General features: G+C 44.7%; 1 protein-coding gene across 1 annotated transcript in view; it reads right to left on the reverse strand.

Moving 5' to 3' along the window:
• DAPK3 (death associated protein kinase 3) overlaps positions 1-25,848 on the reverse strand; it is a 65,297-nt gene extending 39,449 nt beyond the window's left edge. The window contains exons 1-2 of the mRNA XM_063914854.1: positions 25,480-25,848; positions 8,638-8,998 (exon numbers count right to left, since the gene is read on the reverse strand). Of these exons, the coding sequence (XP_063770924.1) occupies positions 8,638-8,998; positions 25,480-25,541 (423 nt within the window). The 5' untranslated portion in view covers positions 25,542-25,848. The remainder of the gene's footprint in view (positions 1-8,637; positions 8,999-25,479) is intronic.
• Positions 25,849-26,239: the final 391 nt, after the last annotated feature.

The raw sequence follows: 26,239 nt of genomic DNA on the forward strand, positions 1-26,239 counted from the left end.
TGTATAAGAGTATAGGGAGTTTTCGCTGGTCTCTCAGGAAAATCTCCAGCGGCAGATATTTACTGGAAAAGGTAAGTCACTCCTAACAACTTCCAGTTTATAGAAACTAGATAGGGCCTCACTGGGTACGCGGTGGTCACTATTGGAGTGAGTCGTGTTACTCAGCGGAGAAGGAGCGAGTGAAAGCGCTAGGTGTCTTTCACCGTCTATCTGCGGTGTGCATTGGGGATTGCGTTTATTGGAAAAAAGTCAGCGATGGGATCCAATTGCACAAGCAGTGGGCGTTTAGTAGCTAGGGTTCAGGCTGAAGAAGTGGGACCGAAAAGGTCAGTATTGCGACCGAGAGGGTCAGCAGGGTTTATTATGTGTGAAAAGTATGGTTCACACACGGAGGCTTTTTGCAATGAATGGTTATGTATGACTGACAAAGATAGGGTACCATTCCCTAAGGTAAGCAGCTTTGAACCAGAGGTATTGCAGAACTTAAGGATAAGGATATGTCTGATAAAATCCCGAAAACAAAGGGTCAGACATACAAATTGTTTAAACCTGTGGCAGCAAGAGGGGTTGGTGAGTTTGATTCTAAGGTATTGCAGGTGGTATGTCTAACCAAAGTCATATAAGACAAGAATGGAAATATAAGAACTGTTTGAACTTGTAGCAACAATAAACAAGTAGGAAGAAAAAAAAAGAGAATGCAAGTACACCGCCATATGTAGATGTGGAAGCAGTTACGGCCAGCATACAAACTATAGAAAATAATAAAAATATGAAAAATATGACTGTAACCTATATATGTACTAATGAATGTTGAAGTTTTATTTAGGAGGAGAAGGTGACCTGATTGTTTTCAGCCATTTCTCGTGTACCCAGAGGAGTATCCAACCAGTAAAAGAAGAGCAGTAGCCTGTGGGGGAAGTTGCTGAGACCAGTGGGACAGGTAAGTATGGTATCTTTCGTGTACATATATAGTAAAAATAAGTAACGTCAGAAAAGGAGAAAAACCTGTCCGCACATTAGTATTTGCCAGTAGGAAAGCGGACAGAGACAAGGTAACCCCAGGGTATTTCTTTCAGTTACCATATAAGAAGTATTCATTCCTAGTAATGCCCCTAGTAAAGATGAGCTCGGAAATGTTTGTTGGACCATGTACAGACCCTTAATACGGGATGAGAAGGATTGAATGAAATACTTTGCATGACCTAGAAGCTTGTTAAACTTTTTTTTTGTTTTTGTCTCTTGCAGTAATAGAAAACTCTCCATCTGGATAAGACCACTGGTAAACACTAATTCGGCAAATGGGAGGTGGCTGTCTCTGTGCAAATGGACGGGCTCAATAAGGCATTGAGTGTCAGGGTGTAGACTTCTTTGCAAAATTGGAAAGGTCACAGTAGCTAATCTTAGATAGTGTGCTATTGAACATCACAAGAATAGTGCTAGGCGCAGAGAACAACAGGTGGAGAGGTTGAGGACGGTAAGTATACTGGCACATACAGGAAAGACCCATCAGTCCAAACCCCAGATCCCTAATGGTCAATAATATGTTACACTTGTAGTAAGGAAGGGCATTTTGCCAGAGATTGTAGGTGTAGTAGGACACATAGTCAATATAGATCCCATAGACAGAAAACACAAGCCACATTATTAAACACATAGACGGGACCAAGGGTCATATAGTAAGGAATCATAAGCCATATAGAAAACACAGATTCGGCTAATGGGAAGAACAAAATAAATTCAACATTACCCTTTGACAAAACTTGCTGGGGTTAAGATGGGGCCTCTAAACTTTTGCTTCTTTTTTTCTAGCAGAAATGGCCCCTGATTAACTTAATTTTGTTAGATATGATATACATATACTGTGCTCCCACGAAGACTAATGTCACATTCTACTGTTCTAGATGCAAATCCATCACAGGTAGAGGAAATTATCTCACAGATACCGGGTTCCCTATGAACTTAGGATGGACAGGACACTGGATTGATGGCTGGGATAGTCCCAATAGCGATATGATAAAACGCAGAATTTTTTTTTAAGGGGAGTAGACCAAGTAGAGAATTACTTCCCCGTAGTGCCCAATCCAGTTGTCAAATTTTTATAAAATCTTCTTCACTTCTACAAACTCATCTGTCACCAATCTCTATTCTGTTTCTCTACAGTTTCCTCTTAATCTTTTGCGTTCACACAGGGTGGTACAATACATGGACCCAAGTACAGTTCAAACTCCACATGCCTAGGTCCTTCAGAGTTCTGCCCGAACCCAGTATATCTCAACAGCACGATGACACCAGTATTACTGCAGTGTGCCTTGTCATGCACAAAGGGTGGAGAATGGGAATACTGGTGAAGGAAAATTTTGTATAGACACGGATATGCCTGTTGGTGAATGGCAAACCTGACATTTTGTATAGACACTGATATGCCTGTTGGTGAATGGCAAACCTGATATTTTCTTCTTCTTTCTCTCCTCTAGAGATTTTTTTTTTTTTTTTTTTGAGTTATGCTCATGGTACTCTACATTGCAAACACACAACAGTTAAATTAAGATACAAAAAATTTGTGTTCCCTACAGGAAAAAGCAGTCTGGAGGACAAAGGGGTATGGCCAGGAGTCCTCAGGACTGTGGACAGGTGTACACGGTAAGCCAGTAGCCCCCAGAGCATACCTTCCAAGTCTAGCTGAGGTGGCACACGGTCTGACTCATCTAGGCAAAGAGGGTAGGTGCAGGCTGATGAGAGCCTACTGGTGTGCGCCAGGATTCTATTCTCATGCAGGTAAGAGAGCAATGACCTGTCTTGCTAGCTTGAGGAAGAATATTGGTAAAGCAATACCAACAGAGCCATCCCATATCCCTCCTGCAGACGGATCTTTTCAGGAAATACAAATCGACTTCGTACAGTTAACACCCTTAAGGAATTATTGTTATGTATTGGTGTGCACTGATGTTTTCTCAAACTGGGTAGAGGCATTTCCTGCCGCCACGGATGCTGCTGTGTTTACCGCAAAGAAAAATTGCGCAGAAATTTGTGTGTAGATAATGGTACCCCTAGAAGTAGGAGCAAAGCTTGAAATTGTACTATTGTGATCATAGATACTGCCACTAGTATTATGTAGCTTCGGAACCACTCCCAGATCTTCCCTCAACGAATCACCCTCTTCGAAATTTGTTTTTGTTTTTGTATTTGTGTCTTTTTTTGGGTTGTTTCTGGAAGACAACCTCATGTCATGATTGAACCGCACAATGATCAGAAATACACTAATGAAGTGACAGTACAGTACCTTATTGAGATGAGCCAGCATTTGAGAACTTGACAAAAGAACTTTAAACTGTTGATTGCTGGTATGCCAAATGCTAACTGTCTTGATTGTGAACCAAGAGACTGTGTGATTGTTCTTACGCTCAGGTTTCCTAATAGACAGGTGGGAAGGACCATACCAAGTTTTGTTGACAGCACTAAAGGTCGCCGAAAGAGAGACTTGGGTCCACTCGTCCAACTGCAAGAAGGTCGCTGACCCGGAGAGAACTCATGACAAAGTAGTTTATTGCTCACATTCATCGAGTTTTGTGTAGTTTGGTAACTGTGTGTTCGAAGTTAACTGTGTGTTCAAAGAGCAAGGTGGAGAGCAAAGTGAACTGTGTGTTCCAAGTGAACTGTGTGTTCAAAGAGCAAGGCAAAGAGAACCTCGTATCACTAGAGACTCTGTTCCGTGAAGACTGAGAGGCGGCACTGTTGAACACTACCTGAGCATACTAAAGGACTGCAGAAAGACCAGTCATTGCAATTGATTTGTTATGAACAAGAGTTGTTTTGTTCTATATCTCTTTTCTCTCTTTCCCGCTGACAAACATGTTCTTTCAGTATATTTTATTTTTGCGAGGTTTTTTTTTTTTTTTTTTTTATGAGGAGTCGAGTGTGGGACTGGAACTGGTTCTGGAGGAAGGAGTGATTTCCTTATAGGATCCCAGGATTAGCCGATCAGTTTGTTAAAGTCAGAGAAAAAAATCAAAGTTCTAGTAGTTATGGAGTTCAGAGGTAATCAGGAACAATCAGACAATGGCTATTCACACATTGAAGATAAAGAGCTCATTAATATATGTGGAAGAAAGATTTATGAGTGGCTCTCCCCGAATTCCGAAGGTTTATGTTATTTAGGAAGGACACTACTTATAACCCTTGTTCAATGATTAAACAGACCTAGCATAAAATGGAAACAATGTTCAGAAAATTATAGGAATATGTAGATCATGAAAATTTTATATGTCACTGTCACGATTTGTTTGCGTCTTCTTCATCTACCCAGCAGAACCTCAATCGAATCCAAACATCAGTGTACAAAGACGTAGGTACATGTATGTATGAAATGTTCGTCGCAAATCAGACATTATAGGCCAAAGCACTGTCCCAGCATACTCTAGAGGTTGAATGTTGTCCCACACCCAACCAGTGGTCCCGTGACCGCCGAGTGCATATAGAGGATGTCTCGTCCTCCTCCCTGTCTTCCCCAAATATAGTCAAGTGTCTGATTTGCGAAATGCATACATACTTGTGTCTTGGTCACCGATTATTGTATGAAATATTTTTTCTTATGTTAATAATTGATGGCAGTTATTGTTTGCTGCCAAAGGGTGGACTGTCTAAGTAAAAAATATTACATAAAAAGAACATACAAACTACACACATATAAGTCGCTATACTTGCAAATACGCGCAGCGAGCACAGCAATATATGGTAACACACGCATTTATACGGACATGCCACAGAGATGGATTCGACACTTATTTCATGCAGTACATAATTATGATAGTGTCAAGCGCCAGACATCATGGTGATTTGGAATTATGTAATGAAGTGGTATCATGTATGTGTATTATTTGAACGAAACAAGATAGACCGGTCATATTTACTATTAAAGCAACCAGATTAATGTGTAGATTCATTTGATACTTGTTATAAAGTTGTAGGACATTGCAACAAATAATTATGATTAAATGTATGTAAGCTAAAATCACTTTTATTAGAAAAATAGATATTCCAAACAGGTAGTGGACAGGAAGCTCAGGGCAGCCCCTTTGGACGTCCCCAAGGCTGAACCTGTTCAGGATATACAAAGAGACTAGTGACTCATCATGAATGAATGCGTCCCCTCCCCCAGAAACTAGATAACACATTGCTGACCACACAGGAGGTCAATTGCTTTTTGGTACCAGAGGATGAAGGAGTTGCTGGCAGACCAGTTCCTGCATTTATTTACAGAGAGAGAGAGAGTGATATGGAAAGACGAATTTATATAACTTAAGGATAATGGTATTGTTTGCTGGCCTGTAACTGTATGTTTTAACTGCTTACTGTGTGAGTTGTAACCATGTAACTATAGGTATACTGTACTTTGTAATATATTGAATCCATATCCTTTTAATAACAAATATATACATCAATGAGCTTTGGAATTCAGATAATGTGTGGGTGTATTGTTTTTTCTTATGGGATGCAGTGTTTTGCGATGTACAGCGCACTTTTATCGTATATGGTAATAAGATGCGCCTGGCGTCTGCAATATATATTAGAGTGGTATATATTAGAGTGGGCATTTTAAATATTTGTGAGAAAGCAATTTGGCATTCACAACGCAACTGCCACGTCAATCTGGTCTGTGCACGCGCACTGACCGCAGTGCGCAACCTTACACATTGCCCCTGCATACAGAAAGAATTGACAGTGGCAGCCAGCAAAGGGGCGACATCGCGGCGTGGCGTACCAAACGGGGGCATATCGGGAGCATTTTCGGGGCAGCTGTGTGATGTCACACACACAGCCGCTCTGGAAAAAAAAGATGGGCGCTGAGCGAATTACCTTAGATATGATGCCTCTGCAGCCAAATTGCAGACGCATCAGAGGGCGACCTCACACATGCTGGCCGTGCACATCCAGCCAGATCTGCGTTCATCTCTGAACAACCCCCCATTGTCTCTAAAGGTTGAGCAACAAAATATTAGATTAAGTGGCCTGTGAGCGGATGCACCTTGCCTGCACCAAGCAATCAGACTTGTTTGATCCCACAGGACCTGGCCAACAGGGGATTACCTCTTACCGCCAGTAACGGCCTGTTATTGACTCCACCCACTGCGCAGTTTGTGGGTATTTTGCGCCCATCGCCAAGCTCCTCCCACCAGCACCTGGAACCACGGATTTACACTCACGCTCCTACCGTCGGCACCTGATACCGCTTGCTGCTGTTTATGCATAGATACACTGCTGACACACCTTCTAATTGGCGTCAGCTGATTTCCACTGGTCACTCACCATGGACCAGGCCCTGCACGGTAGCTGGCAAAGGGCCGAGCTGGCAGATAGTGGACTCAACCCAGAACAGCCAGAGAACAGGATTGTGTTTGTCACATTCCTGTTGGTCGCAAGATAAAGCAGTCATCTTGAAGGCAAGATGTTTATTGCTCAAATAATCTTTAAAAAAAACCCACAAAAAAAAGACGACTCTTTCTCTTTACAAGTTTTGCTTAGGGGGTTACAGCATACAGATGTTCACAACAGTTCACTTCTTGATGTCACAGAAGGTATATCATTTTTAGGGCTGCATTCCTCCTTTACTATATTTATCACATAGTATCTATGTATTTACGCAGCACTAGTGTTTGCATTTGGCCTCCTCATTTGTACAGGATTCTTTGAAAGTGAACAAATAGTTTTCCTCTAACCCTACTGTATACTTTACACACAGAAGACTCCTTCATTAACACCTTCCATGGGAAACTTCAAAATCCAGGACATCACCTGGAGTGAGTATACTGACCACACTGATCACAGAAGATCGTGATTCTTTATCCAGTACAGTCACAAAAGTGCATTTTTACATTAAATACTGTTAGGCGTATTGTAAACATAACTAAACTTAAACATGTTACAGACTATTAAAAATATACTCTGCTTTATACATCAAGGTTAATTTATTTATTTATTTTCAGTACAGCTTTAGGCCCATACACACGGTGAGATTCGGGCTATGACCGATTCTCACTATGCGACAGGGGCTAGGTCGGCATCGCAAGCACATAATGAGTGTGCTTGCGATACTGACTATGTGTGATTTTGACTATCTCTTCTATAGAGATAGTCAAAATTGACTTGCCTGCACAGTCTATCTAGGCTTGGAATGCCGACCGTGGATCGACATCGAATCGGGATCGCAAGGCGACTTTCACCTTGCGATCTGCACTAACTTTTCTTATGATTTTGACTATATAGTCAAAATCGTAAGAAAATAGCTCACCGTGTGTACACACCATTAGTTTACGCCTGTGTGCATTACTGTTAGCACAAGTCCCAGCATCACACATAGACCAGCATTCTGCTGTCGCCTGGGACTCAGTGCTCCTGGCTGCAGTCATACTCCTTGATAATGGCTATTACATTTACAACTTGCGCCTTAGTGCTGTTTTGTCCATACAAAAATTGCGCAGAAGCACGAGGGTTAACCCCTTCAGTGCCGTGGAGTCCATTTTAGCAGCATGGATCGGGGTCTCCTGCCACAGGGCCCTTTATGTTTGTCCAAGCCATTTTATGGGCCAGTAGAGCAATTAGCGAAACAGATGTCTGTATTGCTACGGTCTAAACTTAGTCCTTTTGTAAAATCAAATTATGCATTTGCCAGGACAAAACAGTAGTACATTAAAATGTTTACAGCTACAAGTCGGAGAGTCACAAATGTTCACAAACAGAACTTGAGTCTGAAGATTACAAGATATCACAACCAAGCATGATTACAAAAACTTAAGGGATTTATTTATTTACAGTTTCTTATTTATATTAAAAAAATCTTCATTAAACTGTGACAATTCGCGCAGGGGAAAAACTAGAAAAGATTGTGATATTTCCAAGGAACTGCAATCGATAAAGTTTTCTCATTTATTTGATACTGGAAGAACTGATACATGGTACTGCTACAGTTACCAAAAGGCACTCCCTCCCTTTTGGGGTTTAGTGATTGTTTAAGAGGGAAGTGCCTTCTAAAACAAACACAAAACCAGGCATGGCAGCATGCACAGTGGGTGGTATGCTATTAGGAGTGGTACTTTCCCGCTGCTAATAGGATTGATGGGGGCTATCCTTATTAGCCCAGATGCCGGCATAGTTTTCTCTCGATGCCGGCACTTATCAGAGATTATGTTTCGGTGCCTCAAACACTTGAAGCATAATCCGCGATAAGGGGCCGCCGAAGCCTCAATAACACATTAGATTGGGGATTTATCCCCGATCCCATGAGTCTTTGTGCGATTGCGGGTCCAATTTTGGCCGCTCAAAACAGCTTCCAATTAGATACCGCAATAACGACCACAGTTTTGATTGGCCGAAAAATTGCATCGCCCCTAATAAGATACCGCCCAATGTCTGATAGATATTTGGTACTTTAAAAAGAGTTATTTAAATTGCCAAGTAGATAAAACAATACTTACAGTACATTACAGGATCGCTTTTTGATTATTTATTGTTTGGATTAGACTGGCTTTTTAAATTAGTAAATTTTGTTTTCAATATTCAAGCTTTGTGTGGGCTGATAAAGCACACCATACAATATATTACACTCACAGTGGATGACACAATATAAAGCTCCATAAATAATACCTTGAGATCGAAGTGTGCAATGCTTCTGTGGTGCAAATAGTGAACCCCATCAAGAATCTGCTTTAAGAACATTGTGGCCTCCTCCTCACTTAGGCTCTCCTTTTGTGCCAGGAAGTCAAACAGCTCTCCTCCAGATACTAATTCTAGAATCAGCACCACATCTGTGCGATTCTCAAACACATCATGAAGGGTGATGATGTTTGGGTGTTGAATCTCTCTTAAGATGTCCACCTCCCTTTCAATTTCCTCTCGGCTCACTCCTCGGCGACTGGATGACAAACGGCGCTTCTTAATGAACTTGGCTGCATATTCTAGTCCAGTTCTGCGCTCTCGGCACTTCCGCACAATTGCAAACTGACCACTAAGGAGAAATAAGGAGTTCTCTGAAATACGCATGCAAATAAACGATGATGTACAGTTCAGACAGATTATCTGCCAAGCACAATGATGGAAAGGGTTCCCAATCAATAAATTACATTTAATTGAAACAATCCTCTATACAATTTCCTTTTAGAGAATGCAATGCATACCACTTTCTCTGGATCTCACTGCGAGAGGTTTATGCTGACGAAACTTTCTTGGGTGTGAGGCAATATTGAGATGAAAAGACACAGTAAATAAGATATGGGAGGAGATAGTATAAAAGAGTAGGCTAATTTACAGTATACCAAAAAAAAATAAAAAAAAAATATGTTAAGCAGTAAAGAATTACTAAGCAAGATAAGCACTTATTTTTGGTGGGGCATTAAAATAAGATTGTACACTTACCGGTAAATCTATTTCTCGTAGTCCGTAGAGGATGCTGGGACTCCGTAAGGACCATGGGGAATAGACGGGCTCCGCAGGAGACATGGGCACTTTAAGAAAGACTTTAGACTCTGGGTGTGCACTGGCTCCTCCCTCTATGCCCCTCCTCCAGACCTCAGTTAGAGAAACTGTGCCCAGAGGAGATGGACAGTACGAGGAAAGGATTTTTGTTAATCCAAGGGCAAGATTCATACCAGCCACACCAATCACACTGTATAACTTGTGATATACTATCCAGTTAACAGTATGAACAAACAACATAGTCTCGGTCCAAACCGATGAACTATAATATAACCCTTATGTAAGCAATAACTATATACAAGTCTTGCAGAAGAAGTCCGCACTTGGGACGGGCGCCCAGCATCCTCCACGGACTACGAGAAATAGATTTACCGGTAAGTGTAAAATCTTATTTTCTCTAACGTCCTAGAGGATGCTGGGACTCCGTAAGGACCATGGGGATCATACCAAAGCTCCCAAACGGGCGGGAGAGTGCGGATGACTCTGCAGCACCGATTGAGCAAACAGGAGGTCCTCCTCAGCCAGGGTATCAAACTTACAGAACTTTGCAAAAGCGTTTGACCCCGACCAAGTAGCAGCTCGGCACAGCTGTAGTGCAGAGACCCCTCGGGCAGTCGCCCAAGACGAGCCCACCTTCCTAGTGGAATGGGCCTTAACCAATTTCGGTAACGGCAATCCTGCCGTAGAATGCGCCTACTGTATTGTGTCACAGATCCAGCGAGCAATAGTCTGCTTTGAAGCAGGGCCGCCAACCTTGTTGGCTGCATACAGGACAAACAGTGCTTCTGTTTTCCTGATCCTGGACGTTCTGGCCACGTAAATTTTCAAAGCCCTGACCACATCAAGGGACTCGGAATCCTCCAAGTCACGTGTAGCCACAGGCACGACAATAGGTTGGTTCATATGAAAGGATGAGACCACCTTAGGTAGGAATTGAGGATGGGTCCGCAACTCTGCTCTATCCATATGGAAAACCAGATAGGGGCTTTTATGTGATAAAGCCGCCAATTCCGAAACTCGCCTAGCCGAAGCCAAGGCTAACAACATGACCACCTTCCAAGTGAGATATTTCAACTCCACTGTTTTAAGTGGTTCAAACCAATGTGACTTAAGGAAACTTAACACCACGTTAAGGTCCCAAGGCGCCACCGGAGGTACAAAAGGAGGCTGAATATGCAGTACTCTCTTCACAAAAGTCTGTACTTCAGGTAAAGAGGCCAATTTATTTTGAAAGAAAATGGATAAGGCCGAAATCTGAACTTTAATGGAGCCTAATTTTAGGCCCAAATTCACTCCAGTTTGTAGGAAGTGAAGAAAACGGCCTAGATGGAATTCTTCCGTAGGAGCATTCCTGGCCTCACACCAAGAAACATATTTTCGCCATATTCGGTGATAATGTTTAGACGTCACGTCCTTCCTAGCCTTTATTAGCGTAGGAATGACCTCATCCGGAATACCTTTTTCCGCTAGAATCCGGCGTTCAACCGCCATGCCGTCAAACGCAGCCGCGGTAAGTCTTGGAACAGACAGGGACCTTGTTGTAACAGGTCCTGCCTTAGAGGAAGAGGCCACGGATCTTCTGTGAGCATTTCTTGCAGATCCGGATACCAGGTCCTTCGTGGCCAATCTGGAACAATGAGAATTGTTCTCACTCCTCTTCTTCTTATTATCCTCAACACCTTGGGTATGAGAGGAAGAGGAGGAAACACATATACCGACTGGAACACCCACGGTGTCACTAGGGCGTCCACAGCTACCGCCTGGGGGTCTCTTGACCTGGCGCAATACCTTTGTAGCTTTTTGTTGAGACGGGATGCCATCATGTCTATTTGGGGTAGTCCACACCGACTTGCAATGTGCGCGAAGACTTCCTGATGAAGTCCCCACTCTCCCAGATGCAGATCATGTCTGCTGAGGAAGTCTGCTTCCCAGTTGTCCACTCCCGGAATGAACACTGCTGACAGAGCACTTACATGATTCTCCGCCCAGCGAAGAATTCTGGTGGCTTCCGCCATTGCCACTCTGCTCCTTGTGCCGCCTTGGCGGTTTACATGAGCTACTGCGGTGATGTTGTCTGACTGGATCAGAACCGGTCGATTGCGAAGTAAGATCTCCGCTTGACGTATGGCGTTTTATATGGCCCTTAGTTCCAGGATGTTGATGTGAAGACAAGTCTCTTGACTTGACCAACGTCCTTGTAAATTTCTTCCCTGTGTGACTGCTCCCCAACCTCGGAGGCTCGCGTCCGTGGTCACCAGGATCCAGTCCTGAATGCCGAACCTGCGGCCTTCCAGGAGGTGAGCACTGTGCAGCCACCACAGGAGAGATATCCTGGCTCTGGGAGACAGGGTGTTCCTTTGATGCATTTGTAAAGGAGACCCGGACCATTTATCCAGTAGGTCCCATTGAAAAGTACTCGCATGGAACCTGCCGAAGGGAATGGCCTCGTACGACGCCACCATCTTCCCCAGGACACGGGTGCAGTGAAGCACTGAAACCTTTTTTTGGCTTTAATAGGTTCCTGACCAGAGCTATGAGCTCCTGAGCCTTTTCCATCGGAAGAAAAACCTTTTTCTGTTCTGTGTCCAGAATCAGGCCCAAAATGATCAGACGCGTTGTAGGAACCAGCTGGGACTTCGGAATATTGAGAATCCAGCCGTGCTGTTGCAACGTCCTCACTGACAGTGACACGCTGTCCAGTAACTTCTCTCGAGATCTCGCCTTTATGAGGAGATCTTCCAAGTATGGGAAAATTGTGACACCCTGCTTGCGCAGGAGCACCATCATTTCCGCCATTACCTTGGTGAAAATTCTCGGGGCCGTGGAAAGCCCAAACGGCAACGTCTGAAATTGGTAATGACAGTCCTGTACCGCAAATCTCAGGAACGCCTGGTGAGGAAGAAAATTCGGAACATGAAGGTAAGCATCCTTTATGTCCAGGGAAACCATCCAACCCCCCCCCCCCCTCCAGGCTGGCGATGACCGCTCTGAGCGATCCCATGTTGAACTTGAACTTTTTCAAGTACAGGTTCAGGGATTTCAGATTCAAAATGGGTCTGACCGAACCGTCCGGTTTCGGAACCACAAAAAGGGTTGAGTAATACCCCTTTCCTTGCTGGAGAAGAGGAACCTTGACTATCACCTGTTGCAGGTACAATTTTTGAATTGCAGTTAACACTAACTCCCTTTCTGACGGAGAATCTGGCAGAGCCGATTTGAAAAACCGGCGAGGAAGCATCTCTACGAATTCCAGCCTGTCTCCCTGAGAAACACTCTCTATTGCCCAGGGATCCACCTGTGAGTGAACCCAGACGTGGCTGAAAAATCAAAGACGTGCCCCCACTTGATCGGGCCCCCCCAGGGAAGCCCCAGCGTCGTGCGGTGGATTTTGCAGACGTGGGGGGGGGGCTTCTGCTCCTGGGTACTAGCTGTGTGCAGCTTTTTTCCCTTGCCTTTACCTCTGGCAAGAAAGGACGATCCCCGTACATTTTTGCTTTTACTTGAACGAAAGGACTGCATTTGGTAATGAGGTGCCTTCTTAGTATGTTGTGGGGGAACATAAGGTAAACAATTCGATTTACCAGCCGTTGCAGTAGAGACAAGGTCCGAGAGGCCTTCTCCAAACAACTCCTCCCCCTTGTAAGGCAACGACTCCATATGCCGCTTTGAGCAGGCATCCCCCGTCCACTGTCGGGTCCACAAGAGTCGCCTAGCAGAAATAGACATAGCATTTATTCTGGAGCTTAGTAAACAAATGTCTCTTTGAGCATCCCTCATATATAACGCAGCATCCTTGATATGCTCTAGGGTCATTAGAATGGTATCCTTATCTAGGGTCTCAATCTCTGTAGACAAGGAATCTGTCCTTGCTGCGACAGCACTACAAACTCAGGCCGATGCCATAGCCGGCCTAACAATAGTACCAGAATGTGTGTAAATGTACTTCATTGTAACTTCCTGCTTACGATCCGCAGGATCCTTGAGGGTAGCAGTATCCTGGGAAGGCAGTGCCACCTTCTTGGATAAGCGTGTCAACGCCTTGTCTACGTTAGGTGAAGATTCCCATCGTATCCTGTCCGTTTGTGGGAAGGGATACGCCATAAGAATCCTTTTGGGAACTTGTAGTCTCCTGTCTGGAGATTCTCAAGCCTTTTCGCACAATTCGCTTAGCTCAAATGAGGACGGAAAGGTGATCTCAGGCTTTTTCTCTTTATACATGTGTACCCTCGTGTCAGGGACAGGGGGTTCCTCAGTAATATGCAAAACCTCTTTAATAGCAATGATCATGTAATGAATACCTTAAGCCACTTTTGGCTGTAATTTTGCATCCTCATAGTCGACACTGGAATCTGAATCCGTGTCGGTATCTGTGTCAGTGATCTGGGATAATGTGCGTTTCTGAGACCCAGAAGGTCCCGGTGCCACTGGGACAGGCATGGTCTGACTACCTGACTGATCCCTAGCCTCAGTCTTGTCTAATCTCTTATGCAATAAATTGACATTAGCATTCAAGACATTCCCCATATCCATCCAGTCCGGTGTCGGCGTTGCCGACGGCGACCTGACAATCATGCACTCTCCCTCCTCCTTAGGCGAGCCTTCATCGTCAAACATGTCGACACACACGTACCGACACACTCCACACACAGGGAAACTCTTTTCTGAAGACAGGTTCCCCTTCAGGCCCTTTGGAGAGACAGAGAGAGAGTATGCCAGCACACACCCCAGCGCTATATGACCCCGGAGAAAAACGCAGAATGTTTACCCAGTAGCGCTGCTGTAATGTATAATCGGCAATTATGTGCCCCCCCTCTACTTTAAAACCCTCTTTCACCGTGTGACAAGCAGGGGAGAGTCCGGGGAGCGTCCTCTCAGTGGTGCTGTGGAGAGAAAATGGCGCTGGTGAGTGCTGAGGGAGAAGCCCCGCCTCCTCGGCGGCGGGCTTCTGTCCCGCTCAAACTTAATAAAATATGGCAGGGGCTCTTTTATATACATGTACAGTGTCCACCTGTACATGTATATAGTCATTTGCCATAGGAGAGGTATTCTATTGCTGCCCAGGGCACCCCCCCCCCCTGCGCCCTTACAGTGACCGGAGTGTGTGAGGTGTATGGGAGCAATGACGCACAGCTGCAGTGCTGTGCGTTACCTCAGTGAAGCACCCGAGGGCTTCTGCCGCCTCAGTAGTCTTCTTTCTTCGTTTCTTCCGGCTCTGTGAGGAGAACGGCGGCGCGGCCCTGGGATGAATGCCCAGGACGAACCTGTGTTCCACTCCCTCTGGAGCTAATGGTGTCCAGTAGCCGAGAAGCAGAGCCTATCAATTAAGTAGGTTTGCTCCTCTCTCCTCAGTCCCTCGATGCAGGGAGTCTGTTGCCAGCAGAGCTCCCTGAAAATAAGAAAAAACCTAACAAAATGCTTTCTTAGCAGGAAACTCAGGAGAGCTCCCTGCAGTGCACCCATCTCCTCTGGGCACAGTCTAAAACGGAGGTCTGGAGGAGGGGCATAGAGGGAGGAGACAGTGCACACCCAGAGTCTAAAGTCTTTCTTAAAGTGCCCATGTCTCCTGCGGAGCCATCTATTCCCCATGGTCCTTACGGAGTCCCAGCATCCTCTAGGACGTTAAGAGAAATTCAAATTAGAAAGTGTTGTTTGGCTACTATAAGATGATGCGCGCAGCTGAGCACTGCACTGAATTTAAATTTGCCTTATATACCATTTCTATTAAACATCTGCCACAACTCCATTTAAAATTCTGTCTTAAGGTGGGTACACACTGGAAAGATATATCTGCAGATCAATTGATCTGCAGATATATCTATGGACGGATCGGGCAGTGTGCTGTGCATACACACTGCCCGATCCGTCGGGGTCTGACGTCATGAACTGGGCGGGCGTGTACACACGCCCGCCCAGTTCAGCTGTCAATCACCGCCGGCCGCTGCAGCATGTGTACGGGCGGTCGACCGACCGCCGTACACACACGACGCGCCAATATATCGGTAGATATATTGTCCGTCGACTGTGCTGCGGGGCCGACGCGATACGTCTGTGAACGACGGAGTATCGGCCGTAAACACTGGCCGACGGACCCGCGATATATATCGGCTGTTCAAGAGAACGGCCGAAATATCGGCAAGTGTGTACGGGCCTTTAGAGAAGCAATATTGACAGGCCTACTGTAAAAGTTATTAAATACATACCCTCCAACTGTACCTTTTTGGCAGGTACAGTACCTTTTTTTTATGGTCTGTACCGATTTTTGACTCTCAAACTTCCATTGAAAGTATAGGAAAGGGGACCACGCCCCTTTTCCGAATTAGTGCCGATTTTCATGTGTAAAATGTTGGAGGGTATGTAAATGTATGTGATATTTCATCACTAAAGAATATTCGTACACAAATTACTTACAGTAGAACAAATCATTTCCACCCAAGTTTTATGAAAAGATTACAACTTTTTTCTTTCTTTTTAAGGGCCCTATGTCTCATTTCTTAAGGCCCATACACATTAGAAGATGTCGCTCTGTGAGCGACATCGTCTAATGATTCCCCCTCCCGGGCCGGCCGGTGCCGACTGTACCCACTGAGCAATATGACCGCTCATATCGCTCAGTGACGTCATGCCTCCACCAGCCCTGCATGCAGGTCGTGGACGACAGTCCAGATCCTGCATGCATGCCCTACCGACAAAGACAATCGTTGCCGACCCGCGGGGCCACGCATTGGTCGTCGCTGGCGGCATACACACTTGACGATAGAATGAGCAACGTCGCTTAGAGAGGGGGAAAATGAGAGACGTCGCTCATTTTATCGTTAAGTGTGTATGGACCTTTAGCTTCTCTCTCACCTTTGGGCTCCTCCTTTCAGGTAAAAAGATAAATATTTTTGCATAACACTTAAGGTCACTGGGACAGCTGTTGGTACCTCTTACACAGCATATAAGCAGTTGCTGACTATCAAGCTTTCCTGTAATGCAGTTAAGAGTCAAAATCTCTCTCTCTCTCCTTTCCTCCTGTTGCTCTATGAGACGTTTGGCAATGTTTAGTTCAAGTGACAGGATAACCTCTGAAAATTGAGACACTCTCCTCTCCTGACTGGAAATAAGTTGGTTAGGTACAGTTGCAGAGCAGTCCATTATTAAAATAGGGGCGCCACACCCAGCGATGTGTGAGTGTTTAGGGGTGGCAGTTGATGTGTCCTCCCCCTCTGCGACTTGGTATCGCTGGCACCATGCATTCTTTATAGCCCCGGCTGGGTGGACTGTCTTAACTCTTCTCAGCGAGGGTGGAATTCCCAATAATCATGTCACCCCTTTGTTGGTGGAATTTAGAAAATCCCTTCTTAGTGGGTGCCTACGTCTCAAATATAAGCTACTGTCCAGATTTCAAGTTCCTAGTCCTTATGGTTCAGGAGATTTTTGCAAATACTGTAGATTGATAACATACAGACTTTTTTCCCCAAGACTCCTATCCACAGCTTAAAGCCTCTGCCAAAAATGCAGGGAGGAAGACTGGGGGTTGGTGTTAGCAGGAAGACCAATCATAAGCCAAAATAATAATATAAAAAAAATTGAGGCTTTTGATTGTCACAATTCACCACGGCTAACTTAGAAACCTAAGCGGGCTCATTTATCAACAAATGTTAAAACTCGTTGTGAATGATTAAACTTGTTGTTTATGATGAATGGTGCTCCAGCCAATCAGATCCTGTCATGTGTTCATCTCCTGTCATATGTTTGAAAAAGGACAGTTGGAAGCTGGTTGGCTGGAGCACCATTTGTCATACGCAACAGGTTTTATCATTCACAACGAGTTTTATCACTCGTTGATAAATGGGCCACTATTTGTTTAGAGGTCCTGCATGCTAAAGTCTTCAAGGTCACAACAGGGGAATGAACTCTGCTACCACTAACCAGCAATGTAACTAAGCACTGCTGTGGAATATATAATACAATGAACTGTGTGATACAGACCTGCAAAATAAAAAGCCTGAAAACTATTACTGTTTTTTTTTAGGGATAAAAATGATCAGGGCTAATTGAATAACGGCCTTATAGGTAAAAATAGGATTTTAATTACCGGTAAATCCTTTTCTCGTAGTCCATAGAGGATACTGGGGTCCTTTTAGTACCATGGGGTATATATGGGTCCACTAGGAGCCATGGGCACTTTAAGAATTTGATAGTGTGGGCTGGCTCCTCCCTCTATGCTCCTTCTACCAGACTCAGTCTAGGAAACTGTGCCGAGGAGACGGACATACTTTGAGAGAAGGATAGATAAGGATAGTGGTGAGATTCCGAACCAGCACACGCAACAAGAGGAAAGCCAAGCTAATCAAATTTGAAACAGGAACAGCAACGGCTGAACCAACATTACTTAACCAAGTAACATTGCAGGAAGAACGAAGCACTGGGCAGGCGCCCAGTATCCTCTACGTACTACGAGAAAAGGTTTTACTGGTAGGTAATTAAAATACTATTTACTCTTACGTTCTAGAGGATACTGGGGTCCATTTAGTACCACGGGGATGTACCAAAGATCCCAAACCGGGTGGGAGAGTGCTGAGGTTCCTGCAGAACTGATTGACCAAACTGAAGGTCCTCAGAGGTCAAAGTATCGAATTTGTAGAACTTAGCAAATGTGTTCAAACCCGACCAAATAGCTGCTCGGCAGAGCTGTAAAGCCGAGACACCCCGGGCAGCCGCCCAGGAAGAACCCACCAACCTTGTAGAGTGGGCCTGTACAAATTTTAGACATGGCAAACCTGCCGTGGAATAAGCATGCTGGACAGTAAGTCTGATCCAGCGTGCAATTGTCTGCTTTGAAGCAGGACACCCAATCTTATTGGGATCATAAAGAACAAACAGCGAGTCTGTTTTTCTGCGACGAGCTGTTCTTTTCACATACACCGTCAAAGCCATCACAACATCCAAAGACTTTGAAGTAGCAGAAGTGTCAGTGACAACCGGAACCACAATAGGTTGGTTGATGTGAAACGCAGACACCACTTTAGTAAGACCTTTCAAGATAGTCTGGACCTCAGGGAGAGAAGGCAATTGTTTCTGAAAGAAAATGGAGAAGGCAGAAATCTGGACTTTTAAAGGAGCCCAGACGCAGGCCCACATCCACACGTGCCTGCAGAAAAAGCAGGAAACGTCCCAGAGGAAATTCCAATGCAGAATAATTTCTGCTCTCACACCAAGAGACGCATTTCTTCCAAATACGATGGTAATGCTTATACGTTACCCTCTTCCTGGCTTAGATCATAGTTGGGATAACCTTGTTAGGGATACCTCTCCTGGCTAGAATCAGCAGTTCAACTTCCAAGCCGTCAAACGTACCCGCGGTAAGTCCCGATAGATGAATGGGCCCTGTTGCAGAAGATCCTTGCGAAGAGGTAGAGGCCACGGATCTTCGAGGAGCATCTACAGAAGGTCCGCGTACCAGGCCCTTCTTGGCCAGTCCAGAGCAATGAGTATTGCTTGGACCTTTTCCCTTTTTATTCTCTTTAGAATTCTTGGGATCAGAGGAAGTGGAGGAAACATGTACACCATCTGATAGACCCATGGAGTCGTCAGGGTGTCTACTGCCACTGCCTGTGGGTCTCTCGACCAGGGACAATACCGCTTGAGCTTCTTGTTGAGACGAGAGGCCATCATGTCGATCTGTGGCTATCCCCATCGACTTGTCAAGCACCTGAACACTTCCGGGTGAAGGCCCCACTCCCCCAGGTGCAGGTCGTGTCTGCTGAGGAAGTCTGCTATCCAGTTGTCTACTCCCAGAATGAAGACCGCTGACAATGCCACAGCGTTTCTTTCTGCCCAGAGGAGAATTCTTGACACCTCTGACATTGCTGCTGTGCTCTTCGTTCCGCCCCGTTGGTTTATGTACGTCACTGCCGTCACATTGTCCGACTGGACCTGAATGGCCCGATCTTGAAGAAGATGTGAGGCCTGCAGAAGGGCGTTGTATATGGCCCTGAGTTCCAGAATGATGATTGGAAGAACGACTCCCTGAATGGACCATCTTCCTTGAAACTGCACCCCGAGTGACTGCTCCCCAACTTCTGAGGCTTGCGTCTGTGGTTAACAGAATCCAGTTCTGAATTCCGAACCTCCGACGAGGTGAGAAGTCTGTAGCCACCACAGAAGGGAAATCCTGGCTTTTGGCGACAAACGGATCCTCTGGTGCATATGAAGATGCAATCCGGACCATTTGTCCAACAGATCGAGCTGGAAGGGTCTTGCGTGAAACCTTCCGTATTGAAGAGCCTTTTAAGAGGCCACCATTTTCCCCAGAAGGCGAATGCACAGATGCACCAACACCCGGGTTGGCTTCAGGAAACAACAAAGCAAGAGATACTTCACTATATCCTCTCTGTGTCAAATCTGGCCACACATTTCTGGATCCCTGGCCGCCAGTGAAAGAAATTAACCACTTAGGTGTGGTATTTTGAGCATAGCGCCAAGAGGGGCACTGGATAACTTACCCCGACCACTGTAACACAATGTCTAATCATGAATTCATAATGAATTATAGCAATTGACTTTTTATTTTTTCCTAAAGATGCATCTTTCCTTAGCAAATAATCAGAGATTGACAAATGGCTGGAATGAAGCATTTGTAGTGCTGCCTCATGGCAAAATGGTAGATCAGGCCTGGCAAACCTGTGGCTCTCCAGCTGTTGTAAAACTACAAGTCCCATCATGCTTTGCTACAGTTTTGCTATTAGGGAAGGCTAAAACTGTGACAGGGCATGCTGGGATGTGTAGTTTCACAACATCTGGAGAGCCACAGGTTGGCCAGGCCTGTGGTAGATGCTAGGGTTAAAGGACCTCAGATAATGTCAACCATGTAATCCGCCTCCTCATCAGGGTGAGAATTCAGCATTTCAGTCACTGCAGTTTGTGGAACATGGACATCTCAGGGATAGGGTTAGGCACTTGTGGGAAAGGTAGGGTGAGGCTACAAGAAGGGACAGTCAGGGTGAGGTACCATAGGAGCAGAGGGTTAGGATGAGGCACTTTGGGGACAGTTAGGGTTATGATATGGGAGGGTACAGTTAGGATGAGAATTGGCCTAAAATAGCAGACAGGCGTCAACCATGACGTGTTGGGACAGAGGGACCAGATACTTTAGCCTACATGTATATAGCCTAACATGGTTCAGAACATGGATCCCGTGGGCTATCAGTTTCACTAACCACATGGGCATCTAATGGGAATAGTAACCTGTGCCGAGCAAAGCGGAGCAAACCACCACGCCCAAATCGTGGTGAACAAAGCAAGCCCGCGAGAGTACACTTATTAATGTTCTGGATCAGTTTAGTTACGCTAATCCAGGGTGGCCCATGTCTGAACTTAAACCGCCTAACTATATAGAATAGGTTATATCAGTGGTTCCCGAACTTTTTTGAATCACGGCGCCCTAGAGCACGAGAATTTTTTTTCACGGCACCACAGGCTAAAAATGTCCAATTGGCGGTCAGGATACCAGCACTGGAATCCAGACTGCTGACAATACCGACAGCTGGAATCCTGGCTCACAGGAGCTATTCCCACACATGGGTTTCCATGACACCCATGGAGTGGGAATAGAACCTGTGACAAGCACAGCGAGCCCACAAGGGGACTATTTACGCTCGACCCACTGCTGGTATACTGATGGTCGGGATGCCATTGTCGGTATACTGATGGCTGGCATTCCAACTGTCTGTAAATCATACTGAACCCGTTCTATTATGTGGTGAGGGACAGGATTTACTTCTGTTTGTCCACACATTTTATGATTGTCAGCCAGGTCATTCCATATCAAATCACCCAAAATAAAAATGAAATGTCTACCACCCATCTCAGATTTGTCCGAATTTTTTTTAGTTAAGAGAATGTCAAAACAACTATTTCTGCCAAATATCTCGACTGTTGATTTTTCAATTTATTAAATTATTTACTAATCGCTGCTTCTTTATCCAGTTTATTTAAAGTATCACGGGTGTTTATTAAGGAATCACCATGAAATTTGGACCCTTAAGGTAACTCTTCCTCCCGAATCCAAACCAAATTACTTTATCTGCTTTACGTTTTGAGTTACGGTAAAAATGCATGTTTTTCAAAAAGACTTAAATACGCTAGGTTCAATCAACATTAGGGATCCCATTTTTTGGGGGGTGCTTAAAAAAGGTATACATTACTACCACACAAAAAAAATAAAAAAAATCAGCATGGTACTCTTTCATAGTGGAGAAAAAAAATAAAAAATCATGAAGTTGACGTTCAATTGCTGTTGTACCGCATACATAATTAACACAAGAAATCATGAAATTTAAAAACTTAAACATAACTTGAGTCCTTAACTTATTTAATGTCACTGAATACTTGCCAAAACAATCAAGGCAAAACATCAGGTACAGCAATTTTACGAAGATGATGAACATTCTCGGATGTGCCCTGGAAAGAAAGTCTGTTTCTGTAAAGTTCCAGGAGGAAAAAGAATTCACAAACAGAAAAGGCTACTCCTAGTAAACTTGCAAGAGCTTTATCTTGCTTTCAAATACCGTTTTCCAGACATTCAAGTTGGATTGTCTAAAGGGCCCTGCACATTGGCCGATCCGCCGCCGAGCTGCCCGACAGCGGATACGGGCGACGGGCGACCCGGCGGCGGAGGGGCAGTGACGGGGGAATGAATTTTCTTCACTTCCCCGTCACCCGGCTGCACTGAAGTGCAGGCAAATATGGACGAGATCGTCCATATTGGCCTGCATGTACAGCCGACGGGGGACCAGCGATGAACGAGCGCGGGGCCGCGCATCGTTCATCGCTGGAGCCTCCACACTCACAGATATGAACGGTATCTCGTTCATATCTTTGACTGATGTCGGCCAGTGTGTAGGGCCTATAAGTTTTGTTCCTTATGACCTACGTGGTGTGTTAGAATGCATACCTCTTGCCGCAACACTGTGTGTTTGCGAAACTCACCAAAACGTAAAAAATAATTGGATGCTGCTCTACGACTAAAGATGGTTTGTTCTTCAGTCTCAAAAACGTGTATACCTCTTCGGTGATAAATTTCCAGGTATGGAAGCACTTCAGAAAATAGTTGAAAAATTAAAAACGTTTTCATGATAGTGACATGGATGATGAGGACACAATTGTTTATAAGCAGTGGGTCCACACTGACCACAGTAAATTGGTTACAATCACTAGTACTGTGGAACATTTCCGTGAAGTTATTTGTAGTGCTGTTGATGAAGCAACAGCCCATCTGTATACAGCAAAGTCACAGGCTGAATACCTGCGTCAGCTGAAGGAAACCATTCACCCAGAAGCTATGTGTTACTAGATTTTGCAAAAAATTATTAATTTGTGTATCAGGATGCAATTCATGGATTCCACTGGGACACTTTAAAAGCAAAACTTCACCCATTTGCTGTATACAGATACAGCCACGCTCATCTATGCTGCGATGCGTGCGCACTGCATACACATAGCGGCACAGTGTGAATGCGCTGTGCTGCAACTGATCACAGCTGGCATTCGCTCCATAGGCCTCCATTGGTGTGCATACACATGCACGCTTCACGCGAGGCAACAATTAGTGTGGCTACATCTGTTTTTTAGCCAAGATGATTGTGTGACACTTTAAACTGTGTGAGTCTGTGTGTTATTAGCGATACCCATGACCATGTATCCATAACTGCATGCCTTCATTACGGTAGTTATGAAACACTTAGCGGAACTATTACTAAATATGGAGTATGTTCACTACTTTAGTGATGGTGCTAGTAAACATATTGCCACCCAGACCAGTCTGCAAGCAGTGGAAACTCCTCACATCTTGACACATTTGGACCTGTAGTTGGGCTGAAAAGATACATGGCATAAAGATTTTCTATGTGTCACAAAATGAAATACAAGACTACAAAACCAAGCTGCATAGCAGTCTAGAAACAGCAATGACTGTGGTAGGAACACTTACTCATCACCAAAATCAGCCTATTAGTTATGATGAACTTCACATATTCAGATTGTCATCAGATGACATGAAGACAGCAGGAACCACAGTTTGTGGGGGTATCCAATTACAAGTGAAAATACATTGGGTGATTTTACCTTTTTTTTTTTTTTTTTGCAGGCTATCCAATTTGGTCGCCTGTAATCAAAAAAATATATAGTCTCCAAAAAAAACACAGGTTCAGTGAAACCTGTATGTTTTTGATAGAAACAGCCCCATTTCCGTGGATTTGGTTTCACCAGGCAGATGAAACAAAATCCCTGATAAGCCGACGCGAACTGCGGCTTTACGGGACTAATTGGATAGACCCCGGTGGGACAATTAGCCGCGTTAATTTACCATGCCTAATTGCATAACCCCTTCAGTGTCACTATGACCACAGTCACAAAAAATTTAGATAAAAGTGATCTGCAATCTGGTACATACATTGCAGCAGTGTACAATAACATCTGGTACATTGGGTATATTATTCTATGTAATGAGGAGGAACAAGATGTGCTGGTATATAGTACTTCATGAAACAAAACTAATCAACAAATGTGTTGTCCTGGCCTTCAGTGTTTTGTTCCTTTTATTCATGTAACCTGTGTAATACCCATTTTAAGCAGCACAAATAACCCGGTATCGATCCAGCATATTGCCAGGTCGATGCGGGTCAGTGTGCAGTGTGAAAGCTCCATGTCGGATTTCCCGGGTCACCTGATTCCTAATTCAACCAGGGTTATAAACAGTGTTATTCCCGGGTTGAATACCAGGTCAGTGGCTCTGTAAACGGATTCCCAGGTCGAGCCGATCCGGGACCCGTTTACAAGATAGGGAGAGGCGGCGCTGAGATGAGCTCATCTCCCAGCACCGCCTCCACCTCCGCTATGGTAACTGATCCGGCATATTGCCAGGTCTGGAAGCCATCAGAAAGAGGTAGAAGAGTCTCCAATGCTGGATCCCACCTGGGAGTGGCCCGTTTGCAATTCCCGGGTGGGATCTGGCAATGGACATGTGAAAGGGGTATAGCAGAAGTGCCCACTATCCAAGGAAGGCACAGTCTGCTGACACTTTAAGGAAAATTACAGACCGTTACAACAGGTTCCAAACAAGGGAAAGATAATGTGATTATTGACTCAACTTATGTTATAGACTCAAGTTATGTTTAAGTTTTTACATTTCGTGGTTTCTTGTGTTAATTATGTACGCGGTACAACAGTAATTGAACGTCAACGTCATAATTTTTTTTCTCCACTATGAAACGGAGTAACATGCTGATTTTTTGTGTGGTAGTAAGGTATACCTTTGTTAAGCACCTAAAAAAATTTGGGATATCGAATGCTTATTGAACCTGGCGTTTTTAGTATTTTCTAAAAACGTAAGTTTTTGACATAACTTGAAACGTAAGGAAGATAAAGTGATTTGATTTGGATTCAGGTGGAAGAGTTACTTTATGGTGATTCCTTAATAAACAAACGTCATACTTCAACTAAACTGGATAAAGAAGCCGCGATTAGTAAATAATTGTCAAACAGACGAGATATTTGGCAAAAAGTTTTTTTTTACATCCTCTTAACTAAAAATGTTTCATTAAAATCCGAGATGGGTGGTGGACACGCCTGGTTGAACTGACACGGAATGACCCAGCCAACAGAACTGTTTTTTGTCTATTACATTGACTGTAATTAATTTGAACTGGTCCTTGACCATCAACCCAGGGCACTCCTGCAAGTGTCTTGAGGCAGCCCAGGGTGCCTAGGCACACAGATTGAGAACCACTGGGCTATATCCAAATGGCCAGAAGGACCTTAGGCTGCCCTAGATACTTCTACCCAGCATGATCTAGTACAACTATACTGAATAGGCAACATCCATGTAGCCTGGCGAAACCCATGATGCCATTACCAGCAATAGGTTCCATAATGATAGGTATGCCTGACATATGATAACATTAGCAGTACAGTGATGGAATATGGTGGAATAATACAGTAGCCCACCGATCATCATTGTCTCTATAGTCTCACCTCCCGAGCTCCTCTCCCATCTCATACACCTCCTCCACATTTTGTTGCCGGAACGCACTCATGTTGCCACAGGGTAACTGTGTGCTGAGCTGCTGGGACGCCGGTGATCGGTCTTTCTGTAGCTGGGGCCGCCTGCACCCGCCCTGTGATGTTTCCGGACTTCCTAATACTCGGGATGCCTGGACCGCTACGTCATCCCTCCCTGTGCGTCCAGTGCCCGCCCACTGCCAGCTACTACCCCGCCTGCTGTTGTCCTGTTTCCTGCGATTGGTGAGACGGAAGCTCGTCCCAGTAGTAATGTAATAATGCTGCTGGCCGCCCCACTCTGTGTCTGTGAGTGTATGTTGCCTGCTAGTTTAGCAGGGAGGAGGAGACTGCACGCGGCTTCTAAGCTCTGCAGCAGTACTGCTTCCATCCATGATCCGTTGCGGGCGGTGACGTCATGGGCGGTTCGCCGGCTGCTGCTGCACAGATGAGTCTATACAAGGTTATTACATTTTTTAAAAGTGACACTATGCAGCACCCAGCAGTGAGTCGGCCAGTATTGCTGTACACATCCCAGACAGACCATAAGCAGTATTATCCATGGCCAGGGGTGTAGCCAGAACTTTGTGGGTCCCATAGCAACATTTTGAGGGGGCCCCTGTACCAATGATTAGAGAGAGACCACTGAAGTTAATATTACGCACCATAATAGTATCCTTGTTCATTTCCTGTACCATAGTAGTGTCTTAGTTATTGGGGCAGATGTATTAACCTG

Source organism: Pseudophryne corroboree, chromosome 1 (assembly GCF_028390025.1).
Source record: "Pseudophryne corroboree isolate aPseCor3 chromosome 1, aPseCor3.hap2, whole genome shotgun sequence".
Lineage (NCBI taxonomy): Eukaryota > Metazoa > Chordata > Amphibia > Anura > Myobatrachidae > Pseudophryne > Pseudophryne corroboree.